This window comes from Petromyzon marinus, chromosome 59 (genome assembly GCF_048934315.1).
Source record: "Petromyzon marinus isolate PM22_M1 ecotype Great Lakes invasive population chromosome 59, UKy_Petmar_22M1.pri1.0, whole genome shotgun sequence".
NCBI lineage: Eukaryota > Metazoa > Chordata > Hyperoartia > Petromyzontiformes > Petromyzontidae > Petromyzon > Petromyzon marinus.
Window position 1 is genome coordinate 6129685 of NC_133725.1, and position 19524 is coordinate 6149208.

A 19524-nucleotide genomic window follows, 5' to 3' on the forward strand; every position below is an offset into this window, starting at 1 on the left:
CACGGATGAACAGTACAAGTAGTAGTCGTAACTCGGACCCCCGCATAATCCGTTACCCTCGAGCATGCAGCACAGCAGCTCCCCGTTGAGCAGGGCCACCACGGTCCACGTGAAGGCAGCCGCGATGAGCACAGAGGCGCCTCTCAGGTTGAACTCCTTCTCATCCACGCTAGAGCTGCGGCTGATCCTTCGGAGGAGCTTTCCGCTCCACAGGGAGAAGAGCAGCGGAGGCCCCGCGATGGAGATGCCGCTGAAGACGGCCGAGTAGTAGCAGGGACACTGAGTCGTGACCGTGAAGATAAACTGCAGGGACATTACGCCCACGACTGTGCCAGCCATCACTGCGGGCAGAGTGGCCCAGCTGTTCATCTTGCGTGTGAAGGAGGAGGTGTCCATGATGCTAGGACGGCGGTGGAGGTGATTGTGGATGATGTTGTGGTGGGGATGATGATGAACCGTTTCTGCCTGATGCTGGTGGTGTTGCTGGTGGTGGTGATGGTGGTGGTGATGGTGGTGTTGGTGTTGGTGGTGGTGATGGTGGTGTTGGTGGTGATGGTGGTGGTGGTGATTAACTGTTTCTGCTTGCTGCTAGAGGTGTTGATGCTGAGAATGATCGTGGTTTCGTTCTGCAAAAAAAACAAGTGACGATAGAAAGGATTAGGGATGCAAGGGTGTAGGTGGTGGTGGTGGTAATAGCAGAGCTGGTGGATGTGGTATGTATGGGTGTAGGTGGTGGTAAGAGCTGGTGGATGTGGTATGTATGGGTGTAGGTGGTGGTGGTGGTAAGAGCTGGTGGATGTGGTATGTATGGGTGTAGGTGGTGGTGGTAATAGCAGAGCTGGTGGATGTGGTATGTATGGGTGTAGGTGGTGGTAAGAGCTGGTGGGTGTGGTATGTATGGGTGTAGGTGGTGGTGGTGGTGGTAAGAGCTGGTGGATGTGGTATGTATGGGTGTAGGTGGTGGTGGTGGTAAGAGCTGGTGGGTGTGGTATGTATGGGTGTTGGTGGTGCTGGTGGTTGTCGTAGAGATGATGGATGTGATATGTATGGGTGTTGGTGGTGGTTGTAGTAGAGATGATGGATGTGATATGTATGGGTGTTGGTGGTGGTGGTGGTGGTTGTAGTAGAGATGATGGATGTGATATGTATGGGTGTTGGTGGTGGTTGTAGTAGAGATGATGGATGTGATATGTATGGGTGGTGGTGGTTGTAGTAGAGATGATGGATGTGATTTGTATGGGTGTTGGTGGTGGTGGTTGTGGTAGAGATAATGGATGTGATATGTATGGGTGTTGGTGGTTGTAGTAGAGATGATGGATGTGATATGTATGGGTGTTGGTGGTGGTTGTAGTAGAGATGATGGATGTGATATGTATGGGTGTTGGTGGTGGTAGTTGTAGTAGAGATGATGGATGTGATATGTATGGGTGTTGGTGGTGGTGGTTGTAGTAGAGATGATGGATGTGATATGTATGGGTGTTGGTGGTGCTGGTGGTTGTCGTAGAGATGATGGATGTGATATGTATGGGTGTTGGTGGTGGTTGTCGTAGAGATGATGGATGTGATATGTATGGGTGTTGGTGGTGGTGGTTGTAGTAGAGATGATGGATGTGATATGTATGGGTGTTGGTGGTGGTAGTTGTAGTAGAGATGATGGATGTGATATGTATGGGTGTTGGTGGTGCTGGTGGTTGTCGTAGAGATGATGGATGTGATATGTATGGTTGTTGGTGGTGGTGGTTGTAGTAGAGATGATGGATGTGATATGTATGGGTGTTGGTGGTGCTGGTGGTTGTCGTAGAGATGATGGATGTGATATGTATGGGTGTTGGTGGTGGTGGTTGTAATAGAGATGATGGATGTGATATATATGGGTGTTGGTGTTGGTGGTGGTTGTAGTAGTTATGATGGATGTGATATGTATGGGTGTTGGTGGTGGTAGTTGTAGTAGAGATGATGGAATCGCTATGAGTGGTGGAGGCTGCAGACCTGTCCCGTAGAGCACGGATCTCGCGTGGAGCTTCGCTCTTATATCATGATCCCATCTCGCACATTTCCTCGTCCCGAACCAACACCGGGGGGGAGTGGGGGGGGGGGCTGGTGACAGCAGCGAGGGGAGAGGAGGGAGGGAAGGGTCGATAGTCCCCGAGACGTTTGCACGAGGTGGTGACTTTTACGCCCCAATTTCACCCACGAGGGATCACAAAGTGTCCCCAACAACCTTTAAAATTGGTGAGTGAAAGGCGTTAAAACGTTTTACAGGTGGCGTGGGGGCGCACGAGATGGTTAGCACGTCTCGCGGGCACGTGATGATGGTGGTGACGGTGGCACGATAGTGGTGATGATGGCACGATAGTGATGATGATGGCACGATGGTGGTGATGATGGTGGTGATGATGGCACGATAGTGGTGATGATGGTGGTGATGATGGCACGATGGTGGTGATGATGTCACTATAGTGGAGATGATGGCACGATGGTGATGATGATGGCACGATGGTGATGATGATGGCACGATGGTGATGATGATGGCACGTTGGTGATGATGATGGCACGTTGGTGATGATGATGGCACGATAGTGGTGATGATGTCACGATAGTGGTGATGATGGTGGTGATGATGGCACGATAGTGGTGATGATGATGGCACGATAGTGGTGATGATGTCACGATAGTGGTGATGATGGTGGTGATGATGGCACGATAGTGGTGATGATGATGTCACGATAGTGATGATGATGTCACGATAGTGGTGATGATGTCACGATAGTGGTGATGATGGCACGATAGTGGTGATGATGTCACGATGGTGGTGGTGATGTCACGATAGTGGTGGTGATGGCACGATAGTGGTGATGATGGCACGATGGTGGTGATGATGGTGGTGATGATGGCACGATAGTGATGATGATGACACGATGGTGGTGGTGATGTCACGATAGTGGTGATGATGTCACGATGGTGGTGGTGATGTCACGATAGTGGTGGTGATGGCACGATGGTGATGATGATGGCACGATAGTGGTGATTATGTCACGATAGTGGTGATGATGTCACGATAGTGGTGATGATGTCACGTTGGTGGTGGTGATGTCACGATAGTGGTGATGATGTCACGTTGGTGGTGGTGATGGCACGATAGTGATGATGATGTCACGATGGTGGTGGTGATGTCACGATAGTGGTGGTGATGTCACGATAGTGGTGGTGATGTCACGATAGTGATGATGATGTTACGATGGTGGTGATGATGTCACGATAGTGGTGATGTCACGATGGTGGTGGTGATGTCACGATAGTGATGATGATGTCACGATGGTGGTGATGATGGCACGATAGTGGTGATGATGTCACGATGGTGGTGGTGATGTCACGATAGTGATGATGATGTCACGATGGTGGTGATGATGTCACGATGGTGGTGATGATGGCACCATAGTGGTGATGATGGCACGATGGTGATGATGATGGCACGATGGTGGTGATGATGTCACGATGATGGTGGTGAGGTGGAGGAATATGACAGTGATGATGATTGTTGGAGGGCCATGATGACGGCAGTGTATGAGTGCAGTATTATGGAAATTGTCTTTACGAATGTGATTATTATCGTAGCCACTTCCTGTAAGAAGCCGAAGACGGGCTCGGTTACAGCCCCGACTGCAACCTTGATGGCGCTGTGCCATTGACGGGAGAGCGGACTGGGGGCCGCTGGGCAGGTGACGAGTTAATTTCCGTTCGTCACAAATAATAACAAACCCCATCCGTTAATTCTAGATTTGAAGTTTTCGTGACTGCAATGATCCATACTCTTTGGTTCTCTCGGTAAAGTCACGTGGGTAAAAAAGAAAGTTGATCAAATCACGACGTTTCGGAGGCAACACAAGCTTCCATCATCAGGTGTAACTATTATTTTTTTACATGTTATATTTCGGCTTGGGTCTAATTGTCCACTGCCAACTGACGTTGGCTGTAAATCACCACGGGTCCCCTTACGTTGTGGCAAGCTTCGGGGCCACTTCCTGGAGACGTGGCGTTCTTCCATTGCTAGTACGGTATATTTAATTAAAGCGTGTTTTTTATTAAGTTTTTAAAAAATATTAATTATTGTTTTTGCTGCTGTCGCTATTGTAAACTTTAAATCACATTTGTTGGGAAAACTGTTACGTTGTTTATATAGCATAGTACGTTTTATAGGGGCTTAGTATAGATTTATACTTACAATTTCGATCTGTATTGCATGATTGTTATTAGGATCAAACATCGAAATTTCTTTTTTTGCACTTTTTGTACGCAGCATGGACGGGTGGTGCTTTTTCTGTAGTATTCTATTGTTTACGTATGTGATGTTTAGATTTGTGTACAATGAATTTTAGGTGTATCTTGTAATTTTGTATGTTTGTTGCGTTTGCACCCAAATCAAGAGCCGAATGGCTCACAGGGTAAATCCTAATAAATGAAACTGAAAAACTGAAACTGAAGACAACTGGCGAGACGGGGCCATCATCCGTGGAACAAACGAAAAATAAACTTAATTTATCGGACGCCACGTGCTCTGCCTGCTTACAGCAGACGGCATCCGGAGGATTTAGTGCTCGAGACAGCTCAGCTGTCCATCCGAAAGTCACAAAAAAACAAATTGAACTCAATGCCCAGCGATCTTGCAACAATAACATTTAATGCTTCAAGTGTTTAAACTCTTTAAGAAAAGGAAACGCGTTTGGAACCGATTCATGACATTTCAGCTCAAGAGAGGTTTCACCGTTTTAAACACTGCCACTGAGTTTCCAAATGCCACGGCGATCCAACAGACCCCTGAGTAACCCACCGCTCTCAACAACTCCCATCTCCTTGTGCTTCGTCAACCTGCCGTGTTTGTGCTCATAACGCGAACTCGTTACAGACAACACGCGCCACGGTGGCTAGATGTTTAACTCCATCGCCTGGTATGCAGGAGGTCCGTGGGTTCGATCCAGACCCGGATGCCTGTTGCTGTATATCTGTAGTTTGCGTGTCTCTCTCTCTCATCATCATCACGGTGGCTAGATGTTGACTACCTCGCCTGGTATACAGGAGGTCGTGGGTTCGTTCCAGACCCTGACGCCTGCTGCTGTATATGTGGAGTTTGCGGTGTGTCTCTCCACGTGGTCGCGTGGATTTTCCCTCCGGATCCCCCGAATTTTCCCTCCGCATGTTACAAACAACGGCGTTTAGAGTCTTTTCGCTCCTAGAGATGTCCACGTGATGATAAGCCACTTCATCCGAGCGATTATTCGTGGCCGGTTCGCTTCTGAAGAAGAGAGCTGCACGCAGCTCAGGGGGGGGGGCTAACCTGGTAAAATAAAATAAGTTTATTTTTAGTTTATAACTTAAAAAACCGCTCGGCGCGTTGGTCAATAACACGGCGGCCTTAAAATATACACTCTGGGCATTGGACCTTCCTTATTACATTTTTTTTACGAGGCACCAGTGACCGTGATATATTGGTCCTTTTAAGAGCGCATGGTCTCATGCACTCGGCCATGGCAGCATCGCCAAAGAAATTCGGTTTAATTTGCAACGAGGGTGAAAATTTGAAAACGAACAAAAAAAATTAAAGTGTGGAACGATCCGACTTGTCCATTATTCATGGGGGTCCGCTTGGCTCTGTCAAGGGTACAACTTGAACGTTGCGGTTTGAGACAGCGCTTTGAAGAGATGTTACGTCTATCTCGCCTGTCACGCAAGGGTTCCCCGTGGGTTCGAACCCGAACCCCCGACGATGTCTGTTGTATATTTGGAGTGTGCGTCTTCTTCCCCCTGTTCTGCAGAGTGCCAGCGAGAGAGTGTTGAGTGTTAATGTGTGTGTGAGTGTTAGTCTGTGTGAGTGAGACTGTTAGTCTGTGTGCGTGCATGTGTGCGATTGAGTTAGTGAGTGTTAGTCCACGTGAGAGTGTGAGTGCGTGTTCTCCTCCTGTTCTGCAGTCCAGAGTGTTTGTGTGTGTGAGAGTGTTAATCGGTGTAAGTGAGTGTTAGTCTCTGTGAGTGTTAGTCTGTGTGTGTGTGTGGAGCGGTAGTGTAGCGGTTAGCGCGCTGCGCTATGAACCCAACCACCCAGGTTCGATTCCCGCTCACGGCCAACACCAGCGACGATTATTTTAACCGGTCCTGGGCCTCCCCTAGGTCGACTCAGCCTCAAATGAATACCTGGTGCGGTGTGCAGTAAACATCGCCACTGGGGAGACAAAGGCGGTCGGGCGTGGTGCTGGCCACCCACCCCCTCGTGTGCCGTTCCGGCCTTCATAGGTGCTGCTCGCTAACAGCACTTGCCCCTACAGTCTGTTAAGGCTATACGGGGGATCTTTGTCTTTTTTGTGTGTGAGTGAGTGGAGCGTGCGTGTTCTCCCCGTGGTGGGCGAGTGGCTCGTTCTCCGGGTTCCTCCGGATTTTTCCCCTCCACATTTAGAAACGACACGCGTTCATTTTATTTGGCTGCTACTATGAATTCCCACGTGTGACGATGACGATGATGATATCAGCCACTCCGATGATGAGCTATCATTACTTGTGGCCAGGTCGCCTCTGAACAAGAGCCAATGCTAAAATACTAAATAGTTTAGTTTCTAAGTGGCTGCAGGGGCAACATGGTCTCATTGCAGACAGCGTATCTATGGGATTTGTTTTTGCCAGTACCAAAATGATGAAAAATAAGAATAGGCGTTACCCTTTCTGTCAATAAAACAGCTGTTAAGATGGAGGAAACATGCGTGGAGTCGTGTGTGTGTGTGTGGAGTCATGTGTGTGTGCATGGAGTCGTGTGTGTGTGTGTGCGTGGAGTCGTGTGTGTGTGGAGTCATATGTGTGTGTGTGCATGGAGTCGTGTGTGTGTGTGTGCGTGTGTGGAGTCGTGTGTGTGTGCGTGGAGTCGTGTGTGTGTGTGTGTGGAGTCGTGTGTGTGTGGAGTCGTGTGTGCGTGCGTGCGTGCGTGGAGTCATGTGTGTGTGTGTGTGCGTGGAGTCGTGTGTGTGTGTGTGGAGTCGTGTGTGCGTGCGTGCGTGGAGTCGCGTGTGTGCGCGTGGAGTCGTGTGTGTGTGTGTGCGTGGAGTCGTGTGTGTGTGTGTGTGCGTGGAGTCGTGTGTGTGTGTGTGTGTGGAGTCGTGTGTGTGTGTGTGCGTGGAGTCGTGTGTGCGTGCGTGGAGTCGCGTGTGTGTGTGTGTGCGTGGAGTCGTGTGTGTGTGTGCGTGCGTGGAGTCGTGTGAGTGTGCGTGGAGTCGTGTGTGTGTGTGTGTGCGTGTGTGGAGTGGACCCCCCTAATGGAACATCTTCGCCGGTTAGAAACATTTAGGCTGACCTGCCTACGATCCATCCTGGGTTTAACCAGACTGGATTGTGTGAGGAGCTCACAAATCCTTGAAAGATCTGGGCAGGGTCCCATCGGTGAGCTCCTCCGGCAGGCAAGGCTGCGATGGCTGGGTCATGTAGCCCGCATGCCCAGCCACCGCATGCCGAAACAGCTTTTGTTTGGCCGGATTGAGGGGGCTAAGCGGGCGCGGCACGGGCTAGAGAAGAGATGGAGTGATGTGGTACAGGAGGACGTGGAGCTGAGTGGACTTGCCGATGACTGGTACCAGCGGTGTCAAGATCGGCCTCTGTGGAGGAGGCTCGTGAAGGATGCTACTGGGCAGTTGGAGGCAGTCGCCCTCCAACAACAACGGAGGGCGGAGGAGCGACGCTCACAACAGCGAGCGGAGCGCCGGGTGGCTAAAGCACAGCAGGTTGGCACAGTAGGGGGCACAGGTGGTGCATCAGCCAGTCATCTCAGTCAGTCGACCCGTGGCACCTGGGTCTGCCCCGTGACCTCCTGCCAGCGGGCGTTCGACACTTCACGTGGCCTCAGGGTGCACATAGCCTGGCACAAGCGTCGTGGTGACGTCACCGCCACTTAGTGGCGAATGGCGGTTGTTGTTGTTGTTGTTGTGTGGAGTCGTGTGTGCGTGCGTGCGTGAAGTCATGTGTGTGTGCGTGGAGTCGTGTGTGTGTGCGTGGAGTCGTGTGTGTGTGTGGAGTCGTGTGTGTGTGTGCGTGGAGTTGTGTGTGTGTGCGTGAAGTCGTGTGAGTGTGTGTGTGCGTGGAGTCGTGTGTGTGTTTGTGTGCCTGTGTGGAGTCATGTGTGTGTGCGTGCGTGGAGTCGTGTGTGTGTGCGTGGAGTCGTGTGTGTGTGTGCGTGGAGTCGTGTGTGTGTGTGTGCGTGGAGTCGTGTGTGTGTGTGGAGTCGTGTGTGTGTGTGTGTGCGTGGAGTCGTGTGTGTGTGCGTGGAGTTGTGTGTGTGTGCGTGGAGTCGTGTGTGTGTGTGTGGAGTCGTGTGTGTGTGTGTGTGCGTGGAGTCGTGTGTGTGGAGTCGTGTGTGTGTGTGCGTGGAGTCGTGTGTGTGTGTGTGTGCGTGGAGTCGTGTGTGTGTGGAGTCGTGTGTGCATGGAGTCGTGTGTGTGTGGAGTCGTGTGTGTGTGTGCGTGTGTGCGTGCGTGCGCGATCCGTTGCTAACGGCGTGTGAGCACGCGTCCCACACCGAGGCTCACGGGTTGGCTCTGAAAACGAGCGAGCACAAGAGGCGGGTGTAGGCAGAGCAGACAAGTGAGGTAGACAGCGCAGGTGAGACGGCACCAAACGGCAACGAGGAACTGGAGACAGCAAGGTGCGGGTTCATTGCAGACGGTGCAACAGACGAGGCGGGGGAGTACAGGAAGGCTGCACACCACAGCACCACAAGAGAGACGGCCAGCCCCGACGAACTTAAATTACATTCTTACGCCCAATACAAACGGGGATGGCGCCCGCAATGGGCGGGATCGGGGTTCGGGTAACCGGTTCAGGCCGTCCCTGCCGGCGTGCGGGGAACGGCCACGGCTCCCTTGCTCCCCCCCCCCCCCCCCCCCGGGGGGGGGGTCAGCGGCTTCCCCGACGGAGAGAGAGAGCGCGGAGAGGCACGGGCCTCCAGGCACGTGGGCCTCGTGTCCCCGGCCGCCTCCTCCTCCTCCTCCGTTCAATCGCGGCGGTGGCCACCTCCAGCCCCCAGTGGCGGGGGAGCCAGGAGCCGTGGGGGAAGGGGGGGGGGGCGCCCCCCTCCCCCCACCGCCCTCAGCTCAAGGAGCACACAGTGCTGGGCCTCAGCTGGCGCTGAGACCTCTGCACCCGCCGGCGGTTGGCCTCCAGGTAAACGTCGCGGACGAACTTGCCGGCCGACAGGGGGATACTGCAGGAGAGAGGGGGGGGGGCAGGGGAGAGAGAGGGGGGGGGCAGGGGAGAGAGGGGGGGCAGGGGAGAGAGGGGGGGCAGAGGGGTTCGGGGGGGGGTGGGGGTGGTTGCTGGAGTCGGCACGGAGACGAGACCCAAAAGGCGCACACGCACACACACACACGCAAAGATCCCCCGTGTAGCCTTAACAGACTGTAGGGGCAAGTGCTGTTAGCGAGCACCTATGAAGGCCGGAACGGCACACGAGGGGTTGGGTGGCCAGCACCACGCCCGGCCGCCTTTGTCTCCCCAGTGGCGATGTTTACTACACACCACACCAGGTGTTCATTTGAGGCTGAGTCTACCTAGGGGAGGCCCAGGACCGGTTCGGATAATCGTCACCGGTGTTGGCCGTGAGCGGTAATCCAACTCGGGTCGCCGGGTTCGTAGCGCAGCGTAGCGCTAACCGCTGCACTCCCGCTCCCCACACACAAAGACAAAACACAAAAGACCCATCATACAAAGCCTTTGCCAGGCTGTTGGGGCAAGCGCTGTTAGCGAGCAGCACCTATGAAGGCCCGGCACGGCAAAACGAGGGGGGATGGGTGGCCAGCGCCACGCCCGGCCGCCTTTGTCTCCCCAGTGGCGATGTTTACTGCACACCGCACCGGGTACTCCGATGAGTACGGTTGCCTGCGTACGATGCGAAATAATTTCAACACGCGCAAACCAATACCAATACGCGCCACTCGTCACTGAGCGACGGTAGGACGTCACCGCGGTGTCTGTGCCAGGCCAGGCGCACATCAAGTGTCAAACGCGCACACAAACACACGCGCACAAACACACGCGCACACAAACACACGCGCACACAGACGAGCACGGACTCACTTGTCTCGGCCGGGCCTCAGCTTGACGCTGTAGAGTGCGAAGACGGGACGGTGGTCGGACGTGCGGATGGAGCGGCAGGAGGTGTAGAGTAGAGAGTTCACCTCGCCCGGCACGCGCGCCCGGCACAGCACGCGGTCCTGCACCGCCAAGCCCAGCCGCACGCACCGCACGGAGACCCCACGGACCAGCCGGACTCACCGTGACTCACTGCCTGAACCACCCAGAACCACGGTGACTCCCTGCCTAAACCACCCAGACTTACCATGACTCACTGCCTGAACCACCCAGACCCACCGTGACTCACAGCCTGAACCACCCAGACCCACCGTGACTCTGCCTGAACCACCCAGACCCACCGTGACTCTGCCTGAACCACCCAGACTCACCGTGACTCACAGCCTGAACCACCCAGACCCACTGTGACTCACAACCTGAACCACCCAGACTCACAGTGACTCACTGCCTGAACCACCCAGACCCACCGTGACGCATAGCCTGAACCACCCAGACTCACCGTGACTCACTGCCTGAACCACCCAGACCCACCGTAACTCACAACCTGAACCACCCAGACCCACGGTGACTCACAACCTGAACCACCCAGACCCACCGTGACTCATAGCCTGAACCACCCAGACCCACGGTGACTCACAGCCTGAACCACCCAGACCCACCGTAACTCACAACCTGAACCATCCAGACCCACGGTGACTCACAACCTGAACCACCCAGACTCACAGTGACTCACTGCCTGAACCACCCAGACCCACCGTGACTCACAACCTGAACCACCCAGACTAACTGTAACTCACAGCCTGAACCACCCAGACTCACCGTGACTCATTGCCTGAACCACCCAGACCCACCGTGACTCACAGCCTGAACCACCCAGACCCACCGTGACTCACAGCCTGAACCACCCAGACCCACCGTGACTCACAGCCTGAACCACCCAGACCCACGGTGACTCACAGCCTGAACCACCCAGACCCACCGTAACTCACAACCTGAACCACCCTGACCCACTATGACTCACAACCTGAACCACCCAGACCTACCGTGACTCACAACCTGAACCACCCAGACTCACAGTGAGTCACAACCTGAACTACCCAGACCCACCGTGACTCACCGCCTGAACCACCCAGACCCACCGTGACTCACAGCCTGAACCACCCAACACACAGTGACTCACAGCCTGAACCACCCAGACCCACCGTGACTCACAACCTGAACCACCCAGACCCACAGTGACTCACAGCCTGAACCACCCAGACCCACCGTGACTCACAGCCTGAACCACCCAACACACCGTGACTCACAGCCTGAACCACCCAGACCCACCGTGACTCACAGCCTGAACCACCCAGACCCACCGTGACTCACAGCCTGAACCACCCAGACCCACCGTGACTCACAGCCTGAACCACCCAGACCCAGCGTGACTCACAACCTGAACCACCCAGACCCACGGTGACTCACAGCCTGAACCACCCAGACCCACCGTGACTCACGGCCTGAACCACCCAGACCCACGGTGACTCACGGCCTGAACCACCCAGACCCACCGTGACTCATGGCCTGAACCACCCAGACCCACCGTGACTCACAACCTGAACCACCCAGACCCACCGTGACTCACAACCTGAACCACCCAGACCCACGGTGACTCACAACCTGAACCACCCAGACTCACAGTGACTCACAACCTGAACCACCCAGACCCACTGTGACTCACGGCCTGAACCACCCAGACCCACGGTGACTCACAACCTGAACCACCCAGACCCACGGTGACTCAGAACCTGAACCACCCAGACCCACAGTGACTCACAGCCTGAACCACCCAGACCCACCGTGACTGTGCCTGAACCACCCAGACCCACCGTGACTCATGGCCTGAACCACCCAGACCCACCGTGACTCACAACCTGAACCACCCAGACCCACCGTGACTCATAGCCTGAACCACCCAGACCCACGATGACTCACAACCTGAACCACCCAGACCCACGATGACTCACAACCTGAACCACCCAGACCCACCGTGACTCACAACCTGAACCACCCAGACCCACGGTGACTCATAGCCTGAACCACCCAGACCCACGATGACTCATAGCCTGAACCACCCAGACCCATGGTGACTCATAGCCTGAACCACCCAGACCCACGATGACTCATAGCCTGAACCACCCAGACCCACCGTGACTCACCGCCTGAACCACCCAAACCCACGGTGACTCACAGCCTGAACCACCCAGACCCACGGTGACTCATAGCCTGAACCACCCAGACCCACCGTGACTCACAACCTGAACCACCCAGACCCACAGTTTCTCACAACCTGAACCACCCAGACCCATGGTGACTCACAACCTGAACCACCCAGACCCACCGTGACTCACAACCTGAACCACCCAGACCCACGGTGACTCACAACCTGAACCACCCAGACCCACGGTGACTCACAACCTGAACCACCCAGACTCACAGTGACTCACAACCTGAACCACCCAGACCCACCGTGACTCACGGCCTGAACCACCCAGACCCACGGTGACTCACAACCTGAACCACCCAGACCCACGGTGACTCAGAACCTGAACCACCCAGACCCACAGTGACTCACAGCCTGAACCACCCAGACCCACCGTGACTGTGCCTGAACCACCCAGACCCACCGTGACTCATGGCCTGAACCACCCAGACCCACCGTGACTCACAACCTGAACCACCCAGACCCACGGTGACTTATAGCCTGAACCACCCAGACCCTTGATGACTCATAGCCTGAACCACCCAGACCCACCGTGACTCACCGCCTGAACCACCCAGACCCACGGTGACTCACAGCCTGAACCACCTAGACCCACGGTGACTCACAGCCTGAACCACCCAGACCCACCGTGACTCACAACCTGAACCACCCAGACCCACAGTGACTCACAACCTGAACCACCTAGACCCATGGTGACTCACAACCTGAACCACCCAGACCCACCGTGACTCATAGCCTGAACCACCCAGACCCACCGTGACTCACAACCTGAACCACCCAGACCCACCGTGACTCACGACCTGAACCACCCAGACCCACGGTGACTCACAACTTGAACCACCCAGACCCACAGTGACTCACGACCTGAACCACCCAGACCCACCGTGACTCACTTGCCTGAACCACCCAGACCCACGGTGACTCACAACCTGAACCACCCAGACCCACCGTGACTCACAGCCTGAACCACCCAGACCCACGGTGACTCACAACCTGAACCACCCAGACCCACCGTGACTCACCGCCTGAACCACCCAGACCCACGGTGACTCACCGCCTGAACCACCCAGACCCACGTGATTCGAGGTGGGCGTGGCACTGACCGTGTAGGAGGGCACGCGCTTCTTGGTGGAGCTGTCGAAGGTGTCGGCTCCCACGTCGTACTTGTAGGTGGGCGGGAACAGGATGAGCGCCTCGCTGAAGCCCCGGAACACGGAGCCTGGGGGGTGAAGGCCGCGGTCGTGGGGAGGGCGGGGGGGGAGGAGGGGGGAGAGAGAGAGGGCGGGGGGGGGAGAGAGAGGGGGGGGGAGGAAGGGGGAGAGAGGGGGGGGGCATGAGAGGAAGTCAGCTGGGACAGAGACCACTTGGCTCTCCCGGGGTGGCGGCGGTGGTGGTGGTGGTGGTGGTGACAGCGGTGGTGATGTGGTGGCGATGCTGGTGGTGGTGGTGCCAGTATGGGGGCGGTGATGGGGGTGGCGGTTGTGGCGGCTATAGCTGTGGTGGTGACGGTGGTGGGTGTTGACAGTGGTGGTGGTGTTAATCGCGATGGTGGTGGTATCTGTGGTGATGGTGGTGGCGGTGGTGGCAGTGGTGGCTGTGTCAGCGGTGGTGGCTGTGGTGGCGGTGGCGGCTGTGGTGGCGGCGGTGGAGGTGGCTGTGGTTGCTGTGGTGGTGGCTGTGGTTGCTGTGTCGGCTGTGGTTGCTGTATCGGCTGTGGTGGCGGTGGTGGCGGTGGTGGCTGTGGTTGCTGTGTCGGCGGTGGTGGCGGTGGTGGCGGCGGTGGCTGTGGTTGCTGTGGTGGTGGCTGTGGTTGCTGTCTCGGCTGTGTCGGCGGTGGTGGCGGTGGTGGCGGTGGTGGCCGTGGTGACGGTGGTGACGGTGTTGGCGGTTGTTGCTGTGGTTGCTGTGTCGGCGTGTGGCTCACGCACCGTCGCGCAGCTTGGGCGTCAGCTGGTCGTGTGCGAGCAGCCGGTCGAGGTCACCGTGGGAGCCGCTCTGCGCCAGCGCTTCGGCCTCGGCACGCTCCAGGTCCAGGCGGAAGTTGAGATCCCCGCACCAGAAGACGACGTCAAAGCGGCTCGTGACGTCCGCTGCAGCGAGCGACATCGTCGTCAAGACAAAGATCCCCCGCGTAGCCTCAACAGACTGTCGGGGCAAGTGCTGTTAGCGAGCAGCACCTGTGAAGGCCGCCGCGGCACACGAGGGGGTGGGTGGCCGGCACCACGCCCGCCCGCCTTTGTCTCCCCAGTGGCGATGTTTACTACACACCGCACCGGGTACTCATTTGAGGCCGAGTCGACCTAGGGGAGGCCCAGGACCGGTTCAGATAATCGTCACCGGTGTTGGCCGTGAGTGGGAATCGAACCCGGGTCGCTGGGTTTGCAGCACAGCGCGCTAACCGCTGCACCACCGCTCCCCCACGTAAACAGACACACACAGGCACTGCGGCCGTCTGGAACGCTCTTCCTTCCGATATTAGGAAGCCACTGGAGCTACGCAGATTTTTGTAATCTCGATTGAAAACTCATGTCTTTAGAACTGCTTTTTGTGTTTTAATCTGTTGTCCTTCCACCTGTAGCTGTGTGCTGTGTGCTGTAGCTGTGTGCTGTAGGGGTGTGCTGTAGGGGTGTGCTGTAGCTGTGTGCTGTAGCTGTGTGCTGTAGGGGTGTGCTGTAGCTGTGTGATATAGGGATGTGCTGTAGCTGTGTGCTGTAGCTGTGTGCTGTGTGCTGTAGCTGTGTGCTGTAGCTGTGTGCTGTAGGGGTGTGCTGTAGGGGTGTGCTGAAGGGGTGTGCTGTAGGGGTGTGCTGTAGCTGTGTGCTGTAGCTGTGTGCTGTAGGGGTGTGCTATAGGGGTGTGCTGTAGCTGTGCGCTGTAGCTGTGCACTTTAGCTGTGTGCTGTAGGGGTGTGCTGTAGGGGTGTGCTGTAGCTGTGTGCTGTAGCTGTGTGCTGTAGGGGTGTGCTGTAGCTGTGTGCTGTGTGCTGTAGCTGTGTGCTGTAGGGGTGTGCTGTAGCTGTGTGCTGTAGCTGTGTGCTGTAGGGGTGTGCTGTGTGCTGTAGCTGTGTGCTGTAGCTGTGTGGTGTAGGGGTGTGCTGTAGCTGTGTGCTGTATGGGTGTGCTGTGTGCTGTAGCTGTGCGCTGTAGCTGTGTGCTGTAGGGGTGTGCTGTAGGGGTGTGCTGTAGCTGTGTGCTGTAGCTGTGTGCTGTAGGGCTGTGCTGTAGGGGTGTGCTGTAGCTGTGTGCTGTAGCTGTGTGCTGTAGGGGTGTGCTGTAGCTGTGTGCTGTAGCTGTGTGCTGTAGGGGTGTGCTGTGTGCTGTAGGGGTGTGCTGTAGCTGTGTGCTGTAGCTGTGTGGTGTAGGGGTGCGGTGTAGCTGTGTGCTGTAGGGGTGTGCTGTAGGGGTGTGCTGTGTGCTGTAGCTGTGTGCTGTAGCTGTGTGCTGTAGCTGTGTGGTGTAGGGGTGCACTGTGGCTGTGTGCTGTAGGGGTGCGCTGTAGCTGTGTGGTGTAGGGGTGTGCTGTAAGGGTGTGCTGTAGGGGTGCGCTGTAGCTGTGTGCTGTAGCTGTGTGCTGTAGCTGTGTGCTGTAGCTGTGTGCTGTAGGGGTGTGCTGTAGCTGTGTGCTGTAGCTGTGTGCTGAAGCTGTGTGCTGTAGGGGTGTGCTGTGGCTGTGTGCTGTGTGCTGTAGCTGTGTGCTGTAGGGGTGTGCTGTAGCTGTGTGCTGTAGGGGTGTGCTGTAGCTGTGTGCTGTAGCTGTGTGCTGTAGGGGTGTGCTGTAGGGGTGCGCTGTAGCTGTGTGCTGAGCTGTGTGCTGTAGGGGTGTGCTGTAGCTGTGTGCTGTGTGCTGCAGCTGTGTGCTGTAGCTGTGTGCTGTAGGGGTGTACTGTAGCTGTGTGCTGTGTGCTGCAGCTGTGTGCTGTAGCTGTGTGCTGTAGGGGTGTGCTGTAGCTGTGTGCTGTAGCTGTGTGCTGTAGGGGTGTGCTGTAGCTGTGCGCTGTAGCTGTGCACTGTAGCTGTGCGCTATAGCTGTGTGCTGTAGGGGTGTACTGTAGCTGTGTGCTGTGTGCTGTAGCTGTGTGCTGTAGCTGTGTGCTGTAGGGGTGTGCTGTAGCTGTGTGCTGTAGCTGTGTGCTGTAGCTGTGTGGTGTAGGGGTGTGCTGTAGCTGTGCGCTGTAGCTGTGCGCTGTAGGGGTGTACTGTAGCTGTGTGCTGTAGCTGTGTGCTGTAGCTGTGTGCTGTAGGGGTGTGCTGTAGCTGTGTGCTGTGGCTGTGTGCTGTGGCTGTGCGCTGTAGCTGTGCTGTGCTGTAGCTGTGTGCTGTATGGGTGTGCTGCAGCTGTGTGCTGTAGCTGTGTGCTGTAGCTGTGTGCTGTAGCTGTGTGCTGTAGGGGTGTGCTGTAGGGGTGTGCCGTAGATGTGTGCTGTAGCTGTGCGCTGTAGCTGTGTGCTGTAGTTGTGTGCTTTAGGGGTGTGCTGTAGCTGTGCGCTGTAGGGGTGTGCTGTAGCTGTGCGCTGTAGCTGTGCGCTGTAGCTGTGTACTGTAGGGGTGTGCTGTAGGGATGTGCTGTAGCTGTGTGGTGTAGGGGTGTGCTGTAGCTGTGTGCTGTAGCAGTGTGCTGTAGCTGTGTGCTGTAGCTGTGTGCTGTAGGGGTGTGGTGTAGCTGTGTGCTGTAGCTGTCCGCTGTAGGGGTGTGCTGTAGCTGTGGGCTGTAGGGGTGTGCTGTAGGGGTGTGCTGTAGCTGTGTGCTGTAGCTGTGTGCTGTAGCTGTGTGGTGTAGCTGTGTGCTGTAGGGGTGTGCTGTAGGGGTGTGCTGTAGCTGTGTGGTGTAGCTGTGTACTGTAGGGGTGTGCTGTATGGGTGTGCTGTAGGGGTGTGCTGTAGCTGTGTGGTGTAGGGGTGTGCTGTAGCTGTGCGCTGTAGCAGTGTGCTGTAGCTGTGTGCTGTAGCTGTCCGCTGTAGGGGTGTGCTGTAGCTGTGTGGTGTAGCTGTGTGCTGTAGCTGTGTGCTGTAGCTGTGTGGTGTAGCTGTCCGCTGTAGGTGTGTGCTGTAGCTGTGTGGTGTAGCTGTGTGGTGTATCTGTACCGCTGTCCTGCTGGTAGGCGTTGGTGAGAGGGACGACGCGAGGGAGGGTAAGCGACTCGATGATCTTGTTGTAGTCGAGGATTCGCTCCATCACCTTGCTATCTCCAGCTGCCACCACCACCACAACCACCACCACAACCACCACCATCAACCACAATCAACACAACCACAATCTTGTTGTAGTCGAGGATTCGCTCCATCACCTTGCTATCTCCAGCTGCCACCACCACCACAACCACCACCACCACAACCACCACCATCAACCACAATCAACACAACCACAACCACAATCTTGTTGTAGTCGAGGATTCGCTCCATCACCTTGCTATCTCCAGCTGCCACCACCACCACAACCACCACCACCACAACCACCACCATCAACCACCATCAACACAACCACAATCTTGTTGTAGTCGAGGATTCGCTCCATCACCTTGCTATCTCCAGCTGCCACCACCACAACCACCACCACAACCACCACCATCAACCACAATCAACACAACCACAACCACAATCTTGTTGTAGTCGAGGATTCGCTCCATCACCTTGCTATCTCCAGCTGCCACCACCACCACAACCACCACCACAACCACCACCATCAACCACAATCAACACAACCACAATCTTGTTGTAGTCGAGGATTCGCTCCATCGCCTTGCTATCTCCAGCTGCCACCACCACCACAACCACCACCACCACAACCACCACCATCAACCACAATCAACACAACCACAATCTTGTTGTAGTCGAGGATTCGCTCCATCACCTTGCTATCTCCAGCTGCCACCACCACCACAACCACCACCACCACAACCACCACCATCAACCACCATCAACACAACCACAATCTTGTTGTAGTCGAGGATTCGCTCCATCACCTTGCTATCTCCAGCTGCCACCACCACAACCACCACCACAACCACCACCATCAACCACAATCAACACAACCACAACCACAATCTTGTTGTAGTCGAGGATTCGCTCCATCACCTTGCTATCTCCAGCTGCCACCACCACCACAACCACCACCACAACCACCACCATCAACCACAATCAACACAACCACAACCACAATCTTGTTGTAGTCGAGGATTCGCTCCATCACCTTGCTATCCTCCAGCTGCCACCACCACCACAACTACCACCACAACCACCACCATCAACCACAATCAACACAACCACAATCTTGTTGTAGTCGAGGATTCGCTCCATCACCTTGCTATCTCCAGCTGCCACCACCACCACAACCACCACCACAACCACCATCAACCACAATCAACACAACCACAACCACAATCTTGTTGTAGTCGAGGATTCGCTCCATCACCTTGCTATCTCCAGCTGCCACCACCACCACAACCACCACCACCACAACCACCATCAACCACAATCAACACAACCACAACCACAATCTTGTTGTAGTCGAGGATTCGCTCCATCACCTTGCTATCTCCAGCTGCCACCACCACCACAACCACCACCACCATCACCACAACCACCATCAACCACAATCAACACAACCACAACCACAATCTTGTTGTAGTCGAGGATTCGCTCCATCACCTTGCTATCTCCAGCTGCCACCACCACCACAACCACCACCACCACAACCACCATCAACCACAATCAACACAACCACAACCACAATCTTGTTGTAGTAGAGGATTCGCTCCATCACCTTGTTATCTCCAGCTGCCACCACCACCACAACCACCACCACCACAACCACCACCATCAACCACAATCAACACCACCACAAACACCACTATCAACCACAACCACCAGTGTCAACCACAATCAACACAACCAAAACCACAATCTTGTTGTAGTAGAGGATTCGCTCCATCACCTTGCTATCTCCAGCTGTCACCACCACCACAACCACCACCACCACCACCACCACAACCACCACCATCAACCACAATCAACACAACCACCACCACAACCACGACCATCAACCACAATCAACACCACCACAAACACCACTATCAACCACAACCACCACTGTCAACCACAATCAACACAACCACAACCTTGTTGTAGTCGAGGATTCGCTCCATC

General features: G+C 55.4%; 1 protein-coding gene across 1 annotated transcript in view; it reads right to left on the bottom strand.

The window, feature by feature from the left end:
• Nucleotides 1-4659: 4659 nt before the first annotated feature.
• The window catches only part of INPP5E (inositol polyphosphate-5-phosphatase E), a 36011-nt gene continuing 21146 nt past the window's right edge, over nt 4660-19524 (bottom strand). The window contains exons 7-11 of the mRNA XM_076053193.1: nt 17464-17571; nt 14311-14472; nt 13486-13601; nt 10102-10238; nt 4660-9229 (exon numbers count right to left, since the gene is read on the bottom strand). Of these exons, the coding sequence (XP_075909308.1) occupies nt 9115-9229; nt 10102-10238; nt 13486-13601; nt 14311-14472; nt 17464-17571 (638 nt within the window). The 3' untranslated portion in view covers nt 4660-9114. The remainder of the gene's footprint in view (nt 9230-10101; nt 10239-13485; nt 13602-14310; nt 14473-17463; nt 17572-19524) is intronic.